The sequence below is a fragment of the Eublepharis macularius genome, chromosome 2 (assembly GCF_028583425.1).
Source record: "Eublepharis macularius isolate TG4126 chromosome 2, MPM_Emac_v1.0, whole genome shotgun sequence".
In the NCBI taxonomy this organism is placed as follows: domain Eukaryota; kingdom Metazoa; phylum Chordata; class Lepidosauria; order Squamata; family Eublepharidae; genus Eublepharis; species Eublepharis macularius.
Genome location: NC_072791.1, coordinates 33,196,201 through 33,219,239, shown reverse-complemented (window position 1 = coordinate 33,219,239; position 23,039 = coordinate 33,196,201). Strand labels below are relative to the sequence as shown.

The following is a 23,039-nucleotide window of genomic DNA, read 5'->3' as shown; positions in this document are numbered from 1 at the left end:
TGTCTGTCAGTATCTGAAGAAGAGAACTTTGACTCTCAAAAGCTTAGCTCCTGAAAATCTTGTCGGTCTCTAAGGAACCACTGGGTTCAAATCCTGTTGTTCTACTGCAGACGAACACAGCCACCTACATGAAATTATTGAATGGGTAACTAAAAAATAATCCTCTTGAAGGATAGTATAGATTTTATTTTGACAATATATCTTCATTCCTCAAAACAGAAATGGCCTTGTGAGAACTCTGTTTCCATTTTAGGTTGGCAACTTATAATTTAATAAATTGTGCTTTGGGAAAAATCAGTTGTAGGTTTTAGTGCCTTGTTCCAAACATTAGTTGCCATATGGGTTAATAGTAATTGAAAGAGGGCAGTAATTTCCCCAAATTCCAATGCGTGGCATGAGACGGAGGCCTCAGTGTTGTGAAAAGTTGCCTCTGGAAAGCAGTGGCTGCTAGATGCAGGAAGGAGGGTGTGGGGGAAAGTAGAGATGAACCCAGAAATGCGGGTGGAGGGTGCAGTTTCACCTTTTCCTGCAAATCTTTACAGGTCCCCTCTCGTAATCATTTAAACATGACTCAGAGCTGTAACAGAGCTGTTTATAAAGAATTCTACAGTTTATTTGGTTATTTGTTCAGTTGTCCACAAAGAAACTATTACATCTGAAGGAACATGCATGTGTTATGGTACAGAATTGATGCTCTGAATTCTCCCAACTAGGTCTTTGTTACTGGACAATACTAAGTACTCTAATTTTAATTGGTTTCTGAAATGTGATAAAAAGGACGTAGGGTCAGTGTCACATAAATGGCCCATCTTTGTTCAGAAGCAGTGGATCTCAGAATACCAGTTGCTGCAGAGCAACAATAGGAGACGGCTCTGGCCCATGTGCTCTTCTGTGGGCACCTCAGCACTGTAGAAAACAGGATGTCAGACTGGGTAGACCTTTGGCTTGACTCACCAGCACACTTAAAATCTACAATACTGAATATTTTTATTTCCTCAAGCCCCTCCTCAGATAAAATAGCTTGCTTCCCTGATTAGAGATACTGTATATATAGGATGATACTGAACTGCAAAGGGTGACTTGTTTGTATAATTGCCCAGCCCTGTGATAAAGCTCTGAATGACTATGGAGGAACTAGGGAATTTTCCACGTGGAAAAAAAATTAGCTTTGCCTAGTTTATTATATTTTTTAAACTATAGATCCCTTTACAGAGTACAACAAATGATTCCCATACAGTTATGTACCAAAAAGAGAAGTGACCAAATACATGCATGGAGATATTAGATCTCTTTTCCTTTTGGAAAAGTGTTGATTGATGTTTCTTCCATTTCATGAACAACATGTGTTTTATTTAGCAACTCTGGCTGCTGCTCAGCCTGTTTTTTAATTTTTCTGAAGGTTTCTGGAGTGTTCAGCTGGTAAGATTCCTTTGTTTCTATCTGCGTACATCTTAGGCACCTTAAACAGGTGTCTCCTATTTTGGCAAAGTCCTGGTAGGTGCTCTCACTGCAAAAGCAATACAATACTGGGTCTGCAACACAGTTGAAAGTTGTTAACAAGAGAGAAAAATGGTAGATGTTAAAGATTGTTGCAGCAAACTCACAGTTCTTCTCAAAGAGGCTACGCACCAACAATAGAATATGATACGGCCCAAAGCAAACCAAGAAAATAACAATCGTGCTTGAAACCAGACGTTTAATTTGAATCTTCTTCTTCTTCTGAGTGCCATGACTCTTGCGTACAACTCTCAAAATGCCATAATAAGAAAAAAGTAGCAAAGAAAATGGGAATATGAATCCAGCAGCAAAACGGTAATAATTGATGTTGTGTTCCCAGGTTTTGATGGGATAATGCTCAAAACACACCACATGGCTCTCCAAGTCTTTACTCACTTCACCGTGCTTAAAAACCAAACAACATGTCAGAATTTCCTTGGTCCAGATGACAATGCTCACCACAACAGCAGCCTTCATTGTGCGACATTGATAGAAGCGAAAAGGGTGCACCACAGCTAGGTAACGGTCAATTGAAATGCAGCAGAGGAAACCCACACTAATATAAATATTTTCATACAAGAGGATTCCACAAATTTTGCATAGGAGTTCGTTATAGGTCCAGTTGTCATGCTGTAGGACATACTGGAGCCAAAAGGGCAGGGAAAAGATGTAAAGCAGGTCTGCTACAGTCAAGTTGCAAAGATAGATTCCCAGTTCATTCTTGACCTTAACCTGCAAGTAGGCATAGTACAGTGAAAGACAGTTGGCTGGGAGTCCTACCACAAAGACAAGTATGTATACCACAGGTGATAATACCTGATGTATTCTGTGATCAATGGTGCAATTCACAGTACTGTTTTCTATCACATCCTCTGAAAGGTTCTCCATCTTCCGCAGTCAGCAGTCCCAATGATCCTAAGAAGGTAGGCATAAATTTTAATCTACCATTTCATTATTTCTGTGTTTTCTTCACAGGAGTCTTGCTACTTGTAGACATCTGAGAAAGAAACACAAGGCAAATGAAAGCTGATAAAATGTATCAAAACTATTTTCTTAACAATCTGCAGTTATACTCACTGAAACAAACGTATAGCTTTCTTTTAATTTTAGGCCTGGACTAGTAAATTTAAATTAGGCATACACAATGATAATAATGAATACATAATTGTCATAGCTCTGGAAGTCTTTAGTTTAGAACACCACGGCATGATTAAAACGAAAGTTTGCGACCATTATTTACCACTGTCACTAAACCCACCACAAACTACAGTTGACTGGTGGCTGGTAATTACCAACCCTGTTGTGTTACGCATATAATTGAGAGCAACAGGACATTGTGATTACCAACTGCTAGTAATTACTATGAATTAAAGATGTGTGTCTAGAATACTTTGGTTTCTTTCAGTTCTTTCCAACCACCAACAGAATTTACCCAGTAGCTTTTCCAAATTATGCCTAATTATGATGTTAGAACACTATTGGAATCATTCGTGGTCAGAACACTGATTCACTTAGTAAAAACGGATTAATACAAAATAAAGAAAAGGCAGTAAACATTTACTTTTAGCCAAATACTTGACTATTAAAAGATAGGCAAATATACATAATGTTAATTACTGAAGCTTCAAAACCAGATTTTGTGTCCCTAAATTAAAAAGAAATGTCTTCATTACAAAGGTGAAGCTCAGATTATAGTATGGAACAGCACAGAAGACCTTGGGACATTCAGCCAGCTACAAGCTGAATGCAGCTGGTAGCATCCTTAGCTTTATAGAAAAAACTTACCTGGAAGTAAGTCCTTTATTTCAATGCAAAAATGAATGCAGCTTTCTTTGCAGGAGATTGCTTCTATTGTTTAGCAATCAAAGGATAGGAAGAGACAACTTTCAGGGTAAGTACATAGGAGCTTTAGACTGATAGAAAGATAAGCTATTGGCTAATTCTTTAAAACTCCAATGACATGAAACGGCAATTAAGAGAATGGTATTCAGTGTCCTGAATCTCTCATTGGTGGAATAGGGGTAATTTATTGAACTGCACGGGTTAATATTGGGGTACCAAATCCAGACCACCTGCTACTATATTTTACCAATTGTATTTCACAATAATACCACATCTGAACATGGAGGTCAGTCATCATGGCAAATTGCCATTGATGGACCTACTTCCCTGAAGTGATTCTCTTATACCGCCACCCTTCAAAACCAAGTAACCTCTTGGCCATTGCTACATCCTATAAGCGTGTACCATACTCAGATCAGTGCCTTCATACACTCAGCTTCACAAGTATTTTATATGATAGCAATACTGCCAGTAATTCCTAATCATGTACTATTTTTAGTACATTTGAAGTGCTTGTTATAATTTTTATTATATTCTGCTCTGACAGGAGCTTTTTGAATGGGGCCATCGTTATTCTCATTTTTTAGAAACTTAAGCCAAGAAATTCTGTCTTCTCAGGGTCACAGAACAAATCCATGGCAGAAACGGGACATGACAAAACAAAATCTCCACCTGTAGCTCTGACCACTAGTCCAAACAGATTCTGAAAGTAATTAGAAAGAGACAGAACTTCCTAACATCTAATCCTAATGATGGGAATGGCCTGCAAATGCAGTCCCTGTAGTGCTAAAGATGAAGAGACAATGGCCCAGTCCAGCAAACGAGAATCATGATTCGCTCCAATAGAAAGCATCAACTTGTTCCATTTATTATTTTAGCAGGAGTTAGGGCCAAATGAGACATAATTCTAGGAAATCCTGAAAATTCGATGCTGCTGACTCTTGCTTGAGTGGAGAAGGCTCCGTGAGTAGGACCTCCACTTGTGCCAGAGTGAGTTGTAGTGACAGAATTTATAATTTAGAGACTGACATATTTCACAGTGTTGCGGAACTGGTAATTTCTGGACTTGCACTATCATATGGCCCTGATTCTAGAACTAGGCTTTGACATTGCTGTACATTTTAGCAGCTGTTCATATTAAAGTTATTTTAGGCCATTCCTTATCCTGGTGCTCTTTAACTGGGAACCCAAAAATATTACAGAAATATTGTATTCATTTACCCCAAGACATTGTTTATGGAAATGTCCTTGACACTGTATGGAAATGACTGCCCTTGTCCTTGCCACTGATTGTACTAATCTCACACTATGTAATCCGCCTTGAGTCTCAGTGAGAAAAGAGGACTATAAATAAATAAATAAACAAATAAATACAGAGTGGAGGAAATATCTTCTCATTCCCCCTTCTTGCTGCAGCCTACTGTGCAACGTCATAGTCTTTTTTGAGGGTCCCCCATCTGTTTCCAGAAGTTTTAAGGTAGAGGCAGGGGAATCCTAATGGAAAGGGTAGGTGAGAAAGATCTACTTCTGCCAACACCATTTCCAAGAGTTTATATCCAGCCCATCGACAATGTACAGATTTCCTTTAGGAGGAGGAAATCTCTTATCTATGGTGGAAATTTCAGATATTTCTAATTTAAACACTTTTCTAATACAACTAATCCTTGTTTAAATGAAACACAAGGCTAATTAGTCATCAATGCACAATTTTCACTGTACAAATAAAGACACATTATTACTCATTACATCACCTAAAGGAATGAACCGATCTGCACTTGGAATTTCCCGTGTCTCTTCAGCTTCCTTTTCCCTTGTAGCTATTTTTCAAACAACTATGACTATAAATTGTAAAACAGTAATTTTGCCAGCCCAGGAGAAATCTACATCGTAAAGAACTTACACAACAGATTTGGAATACATCTTTACAGCAGAGAATTGAGCGTTCTCTCCTCTGCTTTTCTTCAAACTGATGCAAACTTTTTTGAATGGATAATCCTTGAGTACATTCAAAAAGACTTCTAGCACTTGTCCCTGTTTAGTCTAACAGCTCAATCTATATCTAGTAGAAGTGAACGTAAGGACTCTTGCAGGTTTTAACTGAGTTAGAAGGCAATTCAAGATGGTACTGACAATAGTTTTTCAGAATATTAAAACCAGCCTTAGGTAATTATACTATGACTTATTGTCGAAGGCTTTCACGGCCGGAGAACGATGGTTGTTGTGGGTTTTCCGGGCTGTATTGCCGTGGTCTTGGCATTGTAGTTCCTGACATTTCGCCAGCAGCTGTGGCTGGCATCTTCAGAGGTGTAGCACCAAAAGACAGAGATCTCTCAGTGTCACAGTGTGGAAAAGATGTAGGTTATTTGTATCTACTCAGGAGGTGGGGTTGAGCTGAGTCATCCTGTAAGAGTTTCCCAGGGTGTGGAATGCTAATGGCGGGAGGCTTCACTGTATCCTGAGGAGGTTACCTGAGGATACCTGGGTCATCCGCAAAGCAAACTTTCAGTTAGGTCACAAGGTCTACAGGAAACCAACTCACACTGATCGGTACCTACACAAAAACTCCAATCACCATCCCCGACAGAAAAGAGGCATAATGAAAACCTTAGTGGATCGTGCAAGACGGATATGTGAGCCGCACTTTCTCAATGAGGAAATTAATCATCTAAACCACGCACTTCAGGCAAATGGCTACTCCAGAAATGAAATCCGAAGAGCAATCAAACCCAGGATGAATCAAACAACCAAAGAAAAACAGTCTCCCACAGGAAAAGTGTTTTTGCCATATATCAAAGGAATTACTGATCAGATGGGAAAGCTTATGAAAAAGCATAACCTTCAAGCAGTATTCAGACCCACCCGAAAAATACAACAGATGCTACGATCAGCAAAAGACAGTAGAGACCCCCTAACCTCTGCAGGAGTATACCGTATACCCTGCAGCTGTGGACAAGTTTACATCGGGACCACAAAGCGTAGCATCCAGACAAGAATAAAAGAACATGAAAGACACTGCAGACTTGGACAACCTGAAAAATCAGCAGTGGCTGAACATAGCCTAACTCAAACAGGGCACAGTATCTTATTCCAGGACACCAAAATACTGGACAACACTTCCAACTACTTTGTCAGACTGCACAGGGAAGCCATTGAAATTCACAAGCATAAGCAAAACTTCAACAGGAAAGAAGAAACCTTAAGAATGAACCGAGCATGGTTGCCAGTTCTGAAAAACACCAGGCTAACAAAACACTCTACACCCGACAATAGTCCTGCAGAGAAGATTAGCACATCAAGTACCAATCCATATGCAAAAGAACCTCCTCAGGATACAGTGAAGCCTCCCGCCATTAGCATTCCACACCCTGGGAAACTCTTACAGGATGACTCAGCTCAACCCCACCCCTCCTGAGTAGATACAAATAACCTACATCTTTTCCACACCGTGACACTGAGAGATCTCTGTCTTTTGGTGCTACACCTCTGAAGATGCCAGCCACAGCTGCTGGCGAAACGTCAGGAACTACAATGCCAAGACCACGGCAATACAGCCTGGAAAACCCACAACAACCATACTATGACTTCTCACAAGCAAAATAATGTGGATTCACTAGTAACTGGGTTAAGTGGCACTATGGGAAAATAAGATCAAGGGCCATGAAGGAGGAGAAGAAAGATGGCATGGAGGAGCAGCAGCCCCCAGAGGAGGATCCATATTTGTTTCACAGCACTGAATGTGCTAATTTTCGAAGTAAATACTTAAATTAGAGAAGATACTCAGTAAGCCCTAGCCAAAACCTACTGTTTCATATTAAATCACACAATATTCCATATATTGCAAAATAACATTATTTCATTCATTCTTCCTATGTTGTTTCCTGTTGTTGATTTCTCTCCCACCTATAGTGAATCTTCATAAGGGACGTACCCTCTCAGGAAACAAGTTTCCTTAAAAACAAAACAAAACCTAACTAGGCACGGGCTCAAAGGCTGAATACAGCACTCACAACATGCAATTAAAAAGCCAATGTTAAACAGGAAACCTACTAAAAAGAGAACTGGGCACAAGCCAACAACAGCTGAACAACCTCAGCAACAACAATATGGACAACAACAAGTTCCTTTACAGCCAATCGGTTTTAATAGAAGCAGCTTGAATAGTGTAAAATAGTCACAAGTCTTCATAAATGGTGCTTATAAAAGGAGAAGGGAGAAGGAGGAGCAAAAAGCAGCTCTATCCATTATTGCCAAATAATAGAAATATATGTTTCTTGGATCTTCGTAAGTCCTAGAGTAGAATGGCAGAAATAAGGCCTAGAGTAGAATGGCAGTCACCACAGTCACAAATCACAATTTTAAAAAGCATTTTAATAAATGATTTCAAAGAAACAAGGAATGGTTAATTGTGATTGCCAGCAGTTAGACAATTCTAGCTTTATCTGTAGATTGTGGCTTCAGAATCACTTACTTTGGAGGAAGACTCCTTAGGCTGGAGGAGGGCTTTGAACTTTGCTGAGCAGAGTGCTAGGATACAAAATTATATTACATTGTGGTACTGAAAAAAATTTCTCCCTAAATAGGAAGTTTGTTCTCCATATTTAACCCCAGAAGTCATGTCAACCACCATTGTAATATAAAAATGAGAGCTGAGTGGTCATTCTCTAGAAATATCTCTGTTTTCAGTACCAACAGGGTTACCTGCAAATCCCTTGATATTTAGCTGGAAGGGTTTGACCTATAATCTTTAAAGTCCAAATTGTGCCTGTGTTTTATTTCCACCCTCATTTATCACATCCAAATCCTACTCTTTCCCCAAGAAGGTCAGAGTAACATACATGTGGTTACCATATTCTATTTTGCCAACAAAAACTCTGTGGCTCTGGAGGTAGGTTAGGCTGAGGGACAGTGGCTTACACTACACCTCCCAGTGACCTTTATGGATGAGGTCATTCCTAAAGGAATCCAATTGCAATGGCTAGGGCGGCATTTCTAAGGGAGGCTGGCTGGGAGTGAAGGAGACAGAAACTTTAAAACCCTTCCCCTGTACCATTTTTCCATGCAAAATTGACTAACTTCAAGGTGCTGTTATCACTGGGGTGGGGGTGGGGGTGGGGGGAGCTGTGAGTACCTCATACTTTTATTCCAACAGCTTTGTGGTAATAACCAGGGGTGGGTGGGAGGCTTAAAACCCTGTTTCCCTGTAGAAATCAAAACTCCAGTTTCTGCAGTCTATTTAAAAAATCTCTAAAATGATCACAGATCTACACAAAACATGAATATTTGCCCTGGGTGGGCAATTGAACCTATAGGAGAGGGCTAACCAACTGATACATTTTCCCCAGGTCTGGTCAACAGACATTGGGAGTTTCATTTACTTATTTTCATAAACCTATGATTTAAAAATAACATTTTCAGTTAATCTGTAATTATAACATTTGAATCGAATAGCAAAGATTCCTAGTAAGACGAAAAATGCAGCTGGGCTGGGATTGTAGAACAGAGGGAAAAACTGAAACAACTGAAAGTCAAACCATTATACCCAGCATTGCTTTTTCTGCAAGAAAGCCCTCCTGAACAATTCTGCTTTTGTAAAACAATATGTGTGGGGGGGTGGGGGGAGAGAGGGCTTCCTAATAGTCTCAGGCAGGCCAATCCACAATGTTGGAGCCGCCACGGAGAATGCACATGAGCAGGCAGTTGCCAGTTTTACCTGTTTGTAGGGTGGCATCTTCAGGACGCTTTGTTCAGGTGAGCAGAGCTGTTGCAGTGAAACGTAGCAGGAGAGGCTGTCCTGCAGATACGTGAGAGCAATGCTTTTGTAGTAAGGATCCAAAGAACAGGCACAAAATCTAAGGCAAAGTAGTACCGTTGGATTTATTGCCCAGCAGTCAATTAAAGCAAATGCTGTCCATAAGCGCATTTCTCAGGGTCTTTGCATCTGGAGATGGAATATCATATACTAGGCTCTCCTGGTCAAATCAGACAAAGGCAATGTGAGAAGAGGCTCAAATCATAAAGCTCAGTTCACGAATGATCATGTGTGTTGAAAGCTGAACATATTCACCACAAATATGTGAACATCCCTAATGGTGATGCTTTTTTAAATTTGTTTTTAAAATATGTAATCCACCCCAAAGGTTTTGTTTTAGGATGGGAGGAAGGGATATTTATACTCTTAAGAAACAATAAAATGGTAAGTAAAAGCCAGCTGTCATGCACAGTGTTTGGGTATTGAGGAAGAAGAGTATGGCAGGATCAGGACTGCAATGAATCTCTTAGAGAATTACCTGCATATAAACTTTAGGAAGCCAGCTAGCTACTGGCTGGTTTAGACTCACAGCAGTCCCTGCAAAAGGATTGTGTATATTTATGACATTTTTTAACCTACCCAAAGGCAAACAAGCTGATATACAAGGTATAAAAACAATACAGATTTTTTTTAAAAAAGCTATAAAGTTCAAATCCAGTAAATCACAATACAGATGTTTAAATGTGTTTGTTGATTTCTGCTTCCTGGTGGCGTGTGGGGCTGCAGACCAAATCATGGGACTAGGCTTACACTACAGCGTGCTGTTTGTGTCAAGCACATGCTTTGTAAATTTTCACTTTTCAAGTAAGTAGAGAGAAAAGCACAGTATTTTAGCTCATGAGTGTTGTCAATAATTTTGAGTCCATTTTGAAGCTTTCAGGTGAAAAAGCCATAATACACAGTTTCCTTCAAAATGTTGACTCCTGCTTCAAATTCTCTTGTGTTCAACCAAGTAATTTCCTCTCAATTCAGTCCTATCCCAACAGATCTAACAATGCTGGTCGTTTGTAACATGAACCATGGATGAGGTCCAGATATAGCCAAAGCAAGCCAACAGCAGCAGCAAGAGGCTTTTAAAGTGAATGTTGCATGCCAATTCTGTCTAAACAAACTGGGCAGGATTGCAGCTGTATGAGAAGTTTATTTTAGCTAATGAAACGATATTGACTGTGTTTGCCTTTTCAACAACTCTGTAAGGGATGCTGCAGCTGCACCCATTTTACAGATAAGAAACTAGACCTGTTTCAGGAATTTCCCAAAGATCATATACTGAGTTCACTGGGGGAAATGATACAGATGCCAAAGAGTAGAAAAGTGCAAGAGTCCAGTAGCACCTATAAGACTAACGAAATTTGTGGTAGGGTATGAGCTTTCATGAGTCACAGCTCACTTCTTCAAAAACTGTATCTGAAGAAGTGAGCTGTGACTCACAAAAGCTCATACCCTACCACAAATTTTGTTAGTCTTATAGATTCTACTGGACTCTTGCTCTTTTCTACTGCTACAGACAGACTAATATACCTAGCCATCTTGATCAGATGCTAGACAGCCAGCTTCTCATAGTATGAAAGTAGCACTGGACTTTTGGGGGGGGCAATCAAGGGGACAGATTGTACATATTTCTTTGAATCTAGTGCAAGTCTTTAACACCCACTCATGCACACCCCAACACACAGACAACCCTTCCCATATATATTCTCTCTTAAGAAAGAAAAATACCAGAAATGACAGAAATACCTCACAGAAATGGACTTGCTACTTGGGTTGCATTCCTGGCAGCTAGCTATTTATAAAGTCTTATTTGTTCGTTTAAGTACTTATTTTCTTCCCAAAGGGATTCAAAAGTGCATACAACAGGGGGGGGGGAACTATATAGATGAAGCAGTAAACAATAACCCAAAATTACATCTTGGGGCGTAGTCATTGGCTGGCTTATCTGAAGAGACAGGCTGCAAGCCTTGCCGTTCAGTCCATACCTGTGGTTCCTTGGAACAGGAAGAGGCAAACCAGTTCTCAGCAAAGGTGCTAAACAGCTGCTTAGGCCATTTAGGTCTTGGGTGGTTTAAAGAAAAAGGTAGTGGGAAAGTTATGGAAATGACAGTGGCAAATTTGTCAAGAGGAGAGAAAATAACTAGGTAAATTGTGGGTAGGGAAGACCCAAGATAGAAGGTCACCTGATCAGGAAGAAAGTGAAAAGGGAACAAAACTTCTCCAGATCATTGATGGCTCTGACATAGCCTACTTCCATGAAGTTTACTAAGTCTCCTGAGTGATCCACACGTACAGAAAAGATCTGGCAGCACCATCAGACCACTAGATTGAGACCTTGTGCTGACATTTGTGCTACTAACAAGGAAGATGCGGTGGCAGCATTGCAACATCCTCCTCGTCTAGTAACTTTAACTGTAAATGCTGAGAAAAAGTAGAAGCAGGAGAGCAGCTGCAAACCCCGCCCCCCCACGAGTTCTTTCATAGTTAGTTGAAAACCAGAGTAATATGATTACATTTTCAGATTAAGACCAGAGGGACTCAGGTTAATCCCAGTTCAGCCACCACGAATCTCCCTGGACAGCCTTGAAGTGTTCTCTACCCATCTAGCCTTCCTTATAGGATTGTTGCAAGGATAAAACAGAGGTGGCGAGAGCCATGTGCACAATCCTGAGCTCCTTAGAGGAAGGGTGGGATAAAATGCGATAGAGCAACCGATCAATAGGTCTTTGGGGATTTAGTGTACAGTATCAAAATGTCTTGATTCCTGCTGTTACTTCTACTTCTCTGGCAGGATTCAAGACCACTGGCTTGTTCAAATGCAACACATAAGCTGTCAGTTGTGGAAGACCTGTGATCTCATTTAGAATAGAAACATGATAAAAAGGACTGTGCAGTCCTGCAAGGGTTAATCAGGAGTAAAAGCCCCAGTGCTGCATTATTTAAAAGACTCTGATTGCAGTCCTAAGCATGCTTGAAATCCTTTTTAAAAAAGCATTTAGGTTCAGCAGATACAGAAAGCTTTAAAAGAGCTTCCATGTGGTATGAAGCCTCCATTCCATGTGGCATGAAACCTCCAATTGACTATAGCAGCTGCTAGTTTTGACTGACGCTACAATCACATGGAGACCCCTACTCAAGAGCTCTCCCAGATTCCCTCCAATTCTCTCCTTTGCTTTCTCATTCTCTTGCTACCTGAAAGGGTGTAATGCTAGAATGGGAAATAACCATGTAATTAACCTGCTGCACCCATTGCTACAGTTCAGGAATGGCATGGTTAAGCCGCTTTAGGCGGAGTAGCAGTTTTCAAGTCTATGCAAATTCCAAGGACTCATTTTGACATAAGAATGGAAAATGTTGATATGACACTCTCACAGCTCCATATAGGGCTAATTCAGATATTACATTTTCCCTCCATGAAGAAATTCATGTTAAAAGATCACACGAAGAAAAAAAAATCAGAACAAATCTATAGCAAAAGAAGGGATCTAGATTATTGCTCATGGAGGAGCCCCCCCCCCCCCGCCGCAAAAATCCATGGAGCTCATACTACCTATATTTCTTCAGGAATGGAAAGAGTTACAAAAATGCCAGAATTAGCCCATGTACCAAACCACATATTTATTACATGCAGGGAATATTACTACTATTGCTGCTTCCATTATCCTATCTGAAAGCAATCAAAAGCAGATGTATACTTTACCGGAGAGTACAGTAACTCTTATTTGCAAAGCAAAAATACGCAAACACACGCAATCTGCTGTGGGACTTAGATTTAATGCCTTGAAGATGTGCTTTTCATCAAATAACACAAGCAGCACGCCATTGGGGAGCTTCAACAGTGACATCAATGTGCTTGTTCTTGTTGGGAAAATGTGCCATTCTCAGTTATCAGAAGTTTGCTCAAACAATCTGCCAGCGCTCTGCATAAAATGTCCAGAGCAAAGAGATCATGTTTTTAAGCAAACAACAGGGAACATTCTTTCCCTCAAAATAAAAGCTTCATCTTTTCATCACTAAGGATCCTGAAGAAGCAGGCTGTAGCCTACCAAAACATATGCTATATTGCAAACTAATGTGTAGTATTTAAAGCTGTTTCAGACTAGCACTAACTTGGCTATCACAATGAATTTGGATGGTCACAGGTGGGCAGGGGAGGGACAGCAAGTCAGACATTTACTTCTTCCACTTAACGATATCACCATGAATGGCGGGAAGTTCCTCAATGGAGAAAAATGCTGCAGAAAAACAGCTATTCATCCGTGGTGTGCAGGCATCAAGATAGAAGCCTGCATCCTCATTTTGCAAAAGAAGACAGCTTTCTCGACTCAAATATGATTAGTGGAGAGGGGATAATAGGGTAGCATTGCCAGTAGCTACTTGGCATAGAGCCTATTTGCCCCTTGCATGGCCAGTTAAGGATGCCCGTGCCTCCGGTCAGCTATCTCCAAGACAGTTGGCCTCATCTCTTTAATCTGCAGCTGGAATACAAAACAAAATCCTAACCAGGTTGTCATAGAGATATGGAATTATATATACTCTAGTTATACATGTGTATTTTGATGAACTTTGTATGACCTTTAATGCAGTTTGTTAGCAAGTTGTGGAAAAATACAGATGTCCTAGTAATTGTGGATAAAGAGTGGATAAATGTTTTTTTTAATTACTAGAAAAGACTAAGTGTAATGTGTTTCTCTAACTTGTACTAGTTTTTAAACATTTTTTAAAGATTTATGGTCTTATCTATGAAGGTGTGCAAGGGCATCCTAAATTGGCTTTAGCAAACATTGCATGATTAAAAATCTTAGCGATGTCTTTGTAGATGACAAATATCGTTTAGTATAAAAGGATGTCACCAAGATAAGAGACTAGGATTTTGACAAAGGAAATTTTACACAGATGGCTTTAGGTATGTGTCGGTGTGGTTATGAAATCCTAATGCATTTCATAGTAGTTAACAAAGCCTCCAGAAGTGGCTGTCCCTGACCTGAACAAGTATCTGGGTGCAGTGGTCAAGTGGATGAGGGTGCAGCTGTCTCAAGTAGACCATGGAAGGAGCATGGGGGCTTTCCTCGACTCAGCCTTACTATTGGAGAAACAGACTAGTGCTGTTCCTAGGGGCTTACTCTGTCATATACAATTGATACAAAGGTTATCCTCCCTTCTGCACTCAACTGACTTGGCCATTCTAACACAGGCACCTGTGCCCTCTAAGCTGCCTTAACAGTATGTGAATCTTGGAAGCTTCAGCTAGTAAAAGTGCAACCCATCTTTTGTTTACTGGTGGGAGCCATTCATGAAAATAGCATGCTGGTTATAACATAACTTTTCTAGTTGCCTGTATGCTTCAGCGCTCAGTTCAAGGTACCAGTGCTTACTTAGGAAGCCTCTCGTGACCCGGCAGGCTCATACCTGGACTGCCAAGTAGCACTCCTCACAGCACACAGTGTGCTTCTGCTTGCTCTTGAGCTTTGTTGGAGAGGCCTTAACCCTATAGAAGATCAGCCTGAAGGAAATGCACAAGTGCCCTCATGTGGGGAAGCTTGCAAGGCAGAACTCAGGTTGGTTGACTTGGCTTTCCTCTCTTCTGGCAACTGGTTTCTTACCATTGCTGCTTGGAATCTGGTTGCTACATTGTAACTCTGTTGTGTATTTTGCTGCACTGTCGCTGTTGTGATAAAAAAATAGTGTGTTTAGTAAGAGGGTAAGTGGTACCTGTTCATGCTTGGGTTTTATCTTGGTTTTAAATGACTTTTTAAAGCAAAGTTAGCTGCTTTGAGCTTTAAGAAAAGGCAGGATATAAAAATAAATAAACCCCCACAAGAGATAACAATACTTCCCACAACAGAGCCCCAACAGCAGCAGCTTCTTCCTTTCTATTTCCTTCCCTAACCTCTCCCCTTTTGATTTCTTCTCTCCCTAAAAGCCTGAGCCAGTGATGGTCAGCACTCTATTGCGCAAGGAGTAATTCTTATTTCTACTAATTAGGTTGCCACTAATAGTAGGTTTCCTGTAGTAGGTTTCCTACTCCATTGCTCTCTCTTCTGGTGTCTTGTCCTGTGCCCTAACCAGTTACCAAGTTACAGGCTTGCTGAACTGGTTGCTACTTTGTTAAATTAGTGCAATAGTCACCCCAGGTTGCCTAACAGCTGGCTTACTTATTGTGTGTACACACCCCTTATTTGATTGGTCCCTAGCAACATCTATGTCCTCTCCTGTGGCCTAAGCAGTTGTTAGTGCTGGCCGTGTGTACCCAGTCCAAGTCTGTCTGATGACCAGCAGCAGCTTATTAGGTTGCTAGGCAACCAACAACAACAACTACTACTATAATAACAATGCTTATATACAGTTCCTCTAGACAGATTAGTGCCCCACACAGAGTAGTGAACAAAGTCAGTGTTATTATTATTATCCACACAATACAGCTAGGAGCTGGGGCTGAGAGAAGTGGCTTACCCAAGGCCACCTGCTGAGCTCATGGTAGTAGAGGAACATGAACAAGCAGAGTGCTGGTTGCAGCCCAACCACTTAACCACTATGCTATAGCAGCTAACCAGCTGAACCCCAGCACTAACCAGGTGAACTCCAGAAGGAGGAGACATGAAGACCAGCCCACAACCGCTCTCCCATTAATAACAACACTCCAGTTATCAATAAAAGAGGCAAGTCCCACTAAACTGCCACCACCCCCTGCCAATATCCACATACAGCCATTATTTTTAAAAGGCCCAGAATCTTCCAGAAGAATGTTGGAAGGCCTTTATGCTTGGAGAGAGGGAACAGAACAGAACCCAAGCGATGGGAGTGTGATCATGGAGGTAGGCATCAGGCTGGTTCTTGTCCTGTGAGCATAATCTCAGGCGGGTAGCCATGTTAGACCGTAGTAGCAGAACAAAATTAGAGCCAAACTAGACGTTATGAGTGTCCTCATGGCTGCCACAAGTGTGCCATCATGTCTAGTTTTGCCCTTAGAGTCAGAGACCTTAGAATTAAAGACCAACAAAATTTCCAGGGTATAAGCTTTGGTGAGTCAAAGTTAATTTTGTCAGATAGACTTGCAAACTCTTATACCCTGGAAAATTTTGTTGGTCTCTAAAGAGCTACTGGATTTGAATTTTGTCCTGTGAGCATGTTCATCTAGAAGTTGAGAGGGGGAAATGTCCAGCGGACCTTCACCTTGCAACGGATTGAGTTATGCATACCTCATTACAGCTTCTGAACTGTCCAGCATGGAAATTTATTTTCCAAATTCTGGAAAGACTCAGAGCTTCAAATAAGGTCTGAAAACAGAGATCTCTCTTTAGAGAACCTGTTTCTCAGTACAAATGATTTATGTGGGTTTTTCTTGTTTTAACTTTTACCCTTCAAGATACACAGCAGCTTCCTTAGAGTTTAAATCTTTATTTATTGAAATAAACTCTTTTTTAATTAAGCAAGATACTAGAATATAAAGGCATATTTAAATCAATCCAATTCATTATGAACATATGCACGCAATAAAAAGTAAATCCCTTAACATTTCTCAATTGAAACTATGACTTAAAATCATATCACAGGTGTCATCGACATAAGTGCAGATAAACACATGCTGAGGCTGCAACTGATCTCATTAACGAGTAAGATGTAAATGTTGTAGGACTCCATACTTTCGATTCCAGACCTGATGACCCAACACCCCCAATGGAAACTAGGATTCTTATCAGACCAAAAAGACTAGTGAGCAATCTGTGTAATTCCCATCCTATTTCCAAATACTTCTATATGATAGAATGATCAACAGGGTCAAAGGTCATAGAAAGATTAAGCGAAATCAGCAGGGATACATGTCCTTTAGGCACTTACAAGCAGAAATAATCTTTAAACTTGGGTCAAGGACAGGAGTGTTGTGGAGGTAAGCCTGGAGTTTTTCTGCAACATTTGTCCCCAAACAGCAAAATTAGAATTGGTCAAGGGGAGAATCAAACAGCCCTGCCCACTCTCTAGTGATTTTTACCACTATTTTGTCCTTTATCTCCTGTACTGGTGGCCAAGTTCTTATTCTCCAGGAAAGCTTTTTAAAGAAGTAACTTCCCTCCAGTTACCCTCAGAATTCCCCCTATCAGAGATGTGCTAACAATTCTAACATGTGGGACCTTTACCAAACCAACAAGGCCGGTGCCAATGTTTCTGGTGCCTGAGACAGCTTCAGGGCTGTTGTTCCCCCACGCCCATGTGTGCAAAGCGCACGTGCGCACCCAGACTGCATGACGACATCACTGCATGTGACGTCACATGCAGGGCATGCCGCTGGGATGGCACGCGCGTGTCCTCCCAGCCCTCCGGCTCAGTCGCTCCACGTGCCGCCCTGGTCTCCGGCAACGCCTGGCTCACAGCTGTTTGCTGGTGCTGTCAGCGGCAGCAGCACAGGGCAACTGAACGGGAGGGCTGGGAGGCTGCCCGCTCAGTTGCCCCACGCTGCCGCCGCCAGCATGCGCTCCTGGCCGGGCGCAGCAGCTGCGAGCCAGGCGCGACAGGTGGCTGGGGCGGCATGCGTGCATCCTCCCAGCCTTCCGGTTCAGTTGCTCCACAGGCCACCCCGGCCGCCTGCCGCACCTGGCCTGCAGCTGTGTGCTGGCAGCAGCGGCAGCAGCATGGGGCAATTGAGCTCCGTGGTGCGCGCCCTTGCCCCTGCCCCCGCCCCCAGCACCTTAGCACTTGAGGCGGCTGTCAGCCTGGCCTCAATGGACGCACCAGCCCTGCACACCAAGCATTTATAGACACATACACACATTTACTTAAAATCATTACAAAAGCGTTCGGTTCCTCTGCCACCAGGTCTTTCATGTGTGCAAGGTCAATATTTTTCAAGGAGCCCTTGTGCATGCAGATGTGCTAGCAGCAGAGGAAAGACTTCACAGTGGTCAGAGAGAAGTGCAAGGGGGACCATGTTATAGGATTCAAGCCATTGTCACCAGACAGATGGGCTGTCATGGGCATCTTTGCATGTGCTACGTCAGGCTTATGGAATTTGCGAGCAGTGATCCATTTCTTTGTTCCTTTCCATCTTATCTCCCTATGAGCACAAACAACTCAGTTCTAGGATGCATCAAACGGCAAGGCGAGCCCCAACATTTCACGTTATTCCATACTTTTGAGAGCAGTATACTTTTGAAGAGCAGATACAATCTTCCAATAGAATGCTGGCCTTGCGTCATCAGCGTTTTGTTCCTAAAAGAACAAAAGTGGATGACTAACAGATTTTATGACTTAGCCCTGGTTTTAGCTGAATTAGTCTTAAAAATTCATCGTGACATGACATTTAGTAAAGTTCATGTGAATGGCAATGGGAAAAAAATCTAAGGTGCATATTGAGACCACAGAACTACAGGAAACACAAGCTCAAAAACCAATTATAAAATGCTGCCAGGATGACAAGATCACGGCTTCTGTTAATAGCAAACACATCTCTGCTAAATAACAGTAAATGCTCATGAAAGAAAGCACAGAATATTGGAAAGTGTGTGAAGAATTGATGCTGTTTTAAAGGTGCATAAGGTGGAGAGGGAGGGGGGTCAAAGGATGACAAGGTGTTTCATTTGCTTATTCAAAGGGGCTTTAACCCCACTTTGTATTACTTAACTTGTCTGAATCCTATACAGGCTTGTTGAGAAGTCTGATAAGAAAAGGATTGCAGGGTGAACTTACGTTCTGTGAACTCCCTCAATTGCGTACAAGGTGAGCTCCTGAGAGGATTGCTTCCATGATCCCTGGCCAAGTTAGTATGTTGCCTTTCCCCACTGCCATGCGGGTATACATGGCCACCACCTTCTTTGCTCACTTCAGGCCTACAAAATCTCACGCTGTAGTAATCTTAAAGGGCAACAACACATTGAGTTAGGTCCAACTAGTCTTTCTGCTAGTGAAAAAGACAAGGATTCCCCTTTGACCACCAAAAATGTTATACTGGGGATCAGGGGACCCACATAGACAAAAGGCTGTAAACAGGAGGAGAGATGGGTGATCTTGAGCAAAAATGTTGGTGGGATCCAACTCTCTAATCCCCCCACACCCTCCCAAGCATTCAAGAAGGCACTTATTCAGCTCTTAGTCACTCAGTCTTGAGTGGCTGAATGCCACTTGTACCTCCTGCCCATTTACTCTACTGAAAACGTACTAGCTTGTATCCTAATGTGGCAAAACATTTAAGTCACTGATTGGAAGCACATCTGGGGATTTGAATGAGGCCATCTGAGATGATGACAGGGAGCTGAGCCACAGCAAGACGCAGTCAAGTACGGAAGCATGGGCCAAGTCTGTCAGAGATGAAGTCTGTCAGAGATGAAGCAACAAGCAGTCTGTGTGGCATTCACCAATTGACAGAGTTCATGTGTTAGGACAGTAAGGAAGATCTTGTGTCCATTTTTTTAGACACACTTAAGCTAATGCTGAGAACAAGAGGCAATGTCCTCAACAATACTTCCTTAGCACAACAGACACATGCTCACAAGAGAGTGTAGAAACTGGAGTGATGGATGGTCCAGAGCTCAGCTTAAATCCCTTTTCAGCCATTCACCTCCTTGGGAGGACAGTCATACACTCAGCATAACCCACCTCAGGCTACTGTGAGGATAAAATACGTCAGCTGCCCCAAGCTCCTTTGAGGACAAAAGGGACAGATGATTTACAAGAGGGATTGTGAGGACTCATAGGGGAGAGCCAATCCTACTCCTTCTCTTACTCCCCCCTCCCACATTCCCTCTTTTGCTCTGACTCCACTCTCCCTCCATCCCTTTTCCTAACTGGCTGTGCTGGCCATGCCCACCCTCCCAATTTTCCTTCCTACCTGTTCCCAACTTGCTTCCTCCCGACTTCTTGTCTATTCAGCTGCTAAGATGTGAGGAGAAGCAGGCATGTGCAGGAAGTAAATCAGAACCTCCTCTACAACACAGTGGCTAAGTGGTTCGGCTGCAAATCAGCACTCTACTGGTTGAATCCCTCTACTGCCATGAGCTCAGTAGCCGCTCCTCTCAGCCCCAGCTCCCCTGCTGTATTTTGGGGATAAACAGTAACACTAACTTGTTCATAGCTCTGGGTGAGGCACTAATCTGTCTAGAAGAGCAGTATATAAGCGCAGTTATTGTTATTACCTTCCCCTTCATACTCGCTATTGGAGGCCATTGCCATCATGTTTTCACACAGCATTTGGGATTGCTGTGGCAACTTAGTATGTTGCTCATTTCCTGTGTGATGTCAGTGCTTACCATTCTGGATTTTCCATTCAGCAAACTTGGGTTTTCTCCTGGGTTTCAGAAGCCTACGCCTTAGCGTTGTGTGGCTATGTTGTGCAGGTTTTTTTGATCTACACTGGGAGGGGGGGCACTAATATCTATATATTAGATATATAGCTAACTCACCACCTCAGAAATCCTAGCATCATCCACTTTTCTTCTAGCACCACATAACTCACAAGCTTGGCTAATTGCTCTTCCTAGATGTATTCTTCTGTATAACTAACACTGTGCAAGAGATCTTCAGTGTCAGCTCCTGAGATGGACTTTATTTGGCTGACCATTTTGGTCCCTGATATTTACTGTCTTCATTTTTACTTGTTGTTAACTTTTCCAAGATCCATATAGTTCTTCAGAGAAACAAGCCTCTTCAGGATTGACAAAGAAAGGCAAGGGTGAAATAAACTTCACAGGCCCTAAGTTGGCTTATTTGGCTGCCTGTATGCCGAAAAAATAAGCAGTTTTAAATATTTATATCCCACGCAGAAGTGCATAGGAAATAGTACACAAACGATGTATAGATCAAGAATCAGTTTGGTGTAGTGGTTAAGAGCGCGGGACTCTAATCTGGAGAGCCGGGTTTGATTCCCCACTCCTCCACTTGAAGCCAGCTGGGTGACCTTGGGCTAGTCACAGCTCTCTGGAGCTCTCTCAGCCCCACCCACCTCACAGGGTGTTTTGTTGTGGGGGTAATAATAACATACTTTGTAAACCACTCTGAGTGGGCGTTAAGTTGTTCTGAAGGGTGGTATATAAATAAATAAATAATAATATCCTATATGACAATCATGTGAATTTTGTTATATAGTCATTGTGAAGTTGCTGTTGGCTGCTTGCACAGCAAACACGGTAAAATAGATGCATGTAGTTATGGCACATGAAGAAGCAAATGGTGTTTTGTATTTCCTACCCGTAGGTGCTTTTTCTATTTGAATTTATTCCTCACTTGGACCAGCCCTTAAGGCAGGCCCAAAGGGAGATGAAAAAACAATAAAAGTTTGTACAAGATCAGAACAGGACTTAAGGGACTAAACAGGCAAAGGTCTGTTTCCTGGCTAAATGGAACAATTTACAAATAAATAAATGTCTGTATTACTCACTGTGGTGGAAATTGGATTGCAGGGGGAGACTGACAGGAGAGAGGAAAGACTTCTGGTAAACTGACTGAGGAAGGGTGTTTTCTGAGCAATTGTTCAGATGTGGTTCAGACACACACACATATTGGACTGTCCAGCCTAAGAAGACGTAACAGAGTTGTTTCCCCATTTTGTTATACTTCTCTCTCTAAGGATTTAAAAACTGCCAATATTTCATGCACACAAAACAAATCCTATGATTATACTGGTGTACTAAATAAAGAAAGCCAATCCCATGTTCCTGAAGTTACACATTTTCTTGTGATTCTCATCTGTAACCAAAATATGCCTCATAAATATACCTCATAAAGGCGGGTGTTTTGGATCAGCCTGCCATGCAGATGAACACCTGCTATGTTGTGTGGAAGGATTCATAGAGACTGGAACAAAAGTGTCATTGCAGCCCTGGCGAAAAACCTTGTTGTGTGCATTTTGCTGTATGCAGGTAAGTAGGTTGTATGCTCCTTCCTAAAGGTTTTCCCTTCCCAATTGGCTGTAGCTCTTTTCTCTTGTCAGTAGAGTCAGGGAAGGGGCAGCAGTTGGAAATATTATGTGAAATGATCCCTTCTACCTTCAGAGAGCAGGAACCGTTTGTACTCCCTCTTCCTTTTGGGGTATCCCAGCATAGCTTGAGACCTCTTGAATTCCGTAGCCTGCATGACTTCATGGACTGAGCTGGTCGTGTCTGGAGTTAGTAAAGTTTGCGTTTTCCCCAGAATATAAAACAGCAGGTGATTAAGCAACAACTGCGTTTTGAGGCTGGATTTTTTTTTAACTTCCCTGTTTAGAAGATCAGAGTAAATTATTTACAAGCACAATCTCTACTTGTTACAGATTTGATCCATCTGGAAATAAATCACAAGATGGAATATTAACATGGGCATAAAGCTGTTCAATATCTTGCAATGGAAACCAGACAAGTTCTTTGCCTTTCAAGACGAGTGGTTCAGATGTTGCATTTAACCCAGTTCCTGCTTTGTAAACTTTTCAGAAAGAAGAGCTTTTATGATTTCAGTACTGAAGGAAGTCAGAAAGATAGTTGTTCCCTCAAGTATATGTACCATCTAGATTTACAGCCGATCAAAGTTCAAGTTATTAAAGCAGTAAGAGGCAAAACTCACCCAAAGCAGACGACGTCTTCTGGAAGGACGAGATGTATACATCCACTGTCTGCGAAGCCACCAAGAGTTTCTTACCCTCTTGCTCCTGTCTGCGGCTCTTAGCTGACTAACCTCCTCCCAGCACTGAGAAAAGCTGTCAGTGAGACGGAGAAAGAGGAGGAGGAGGAGGAGCAGAACATGCCATACTGACTTAGCTGCTGTTCAGGTTATTACTAATATTAAGGAGAAAGTCAGCGCTGCTAAAATTTCAAAGGTAATGGGGGTGAAGACAATAGATTGGGCACATGTTCTGAGGAACTCTTCTTTAGTTTGCTTTCATACTGTAAAATTTTATAATGGCATTCCAGAAATTTTCACTCACTTTTATCACTAAGCGTAG

At 41.8% G+C, this 23,039-nt stretch overlaps 1 protein-coding gene across 2 annotated transcripts; it reads right to left on the bottom strand.

The window, feature by feature from the left end:
• Window positions 1–619: 619 nt before the first annotated feature.
• Window positions 620–22,744, bottom strand: GPR68 (G protein-coupled receptor 68). 2 transcript variants are annotated; one of them, XM_054971745.1, is made up of 3 exons: window positions 22,661–22,744; window positions 2,314–2,494; window positions 620–2,229 (listed from the first exon to the last, which is right to left on the bottom strand). In XM_054971745.1, the coding sequence occupies exons 2-3, from the start codon at window positions 2,383–2,385 to the stop codon at window positions 1,282–1,284; spliced, it is 1,020 nt and encodes a 339-aa protein (XP_054827720.1). In that variant the 5' UTR covers window positions 2,386–2,494; window positions 22,661–22,744; the 3' UTR covers window positions 620–1,281. The 2 variants fall into 2 exon arrangements, with proteins under 2 accessions (XP_054827720.1, XP_054827719.1); XM_054971744.1 differs by having other exon boundaries at window positions 620–2,494.
• Window positions 22,745–23,039: the final 295 nt, after the last annotated feature.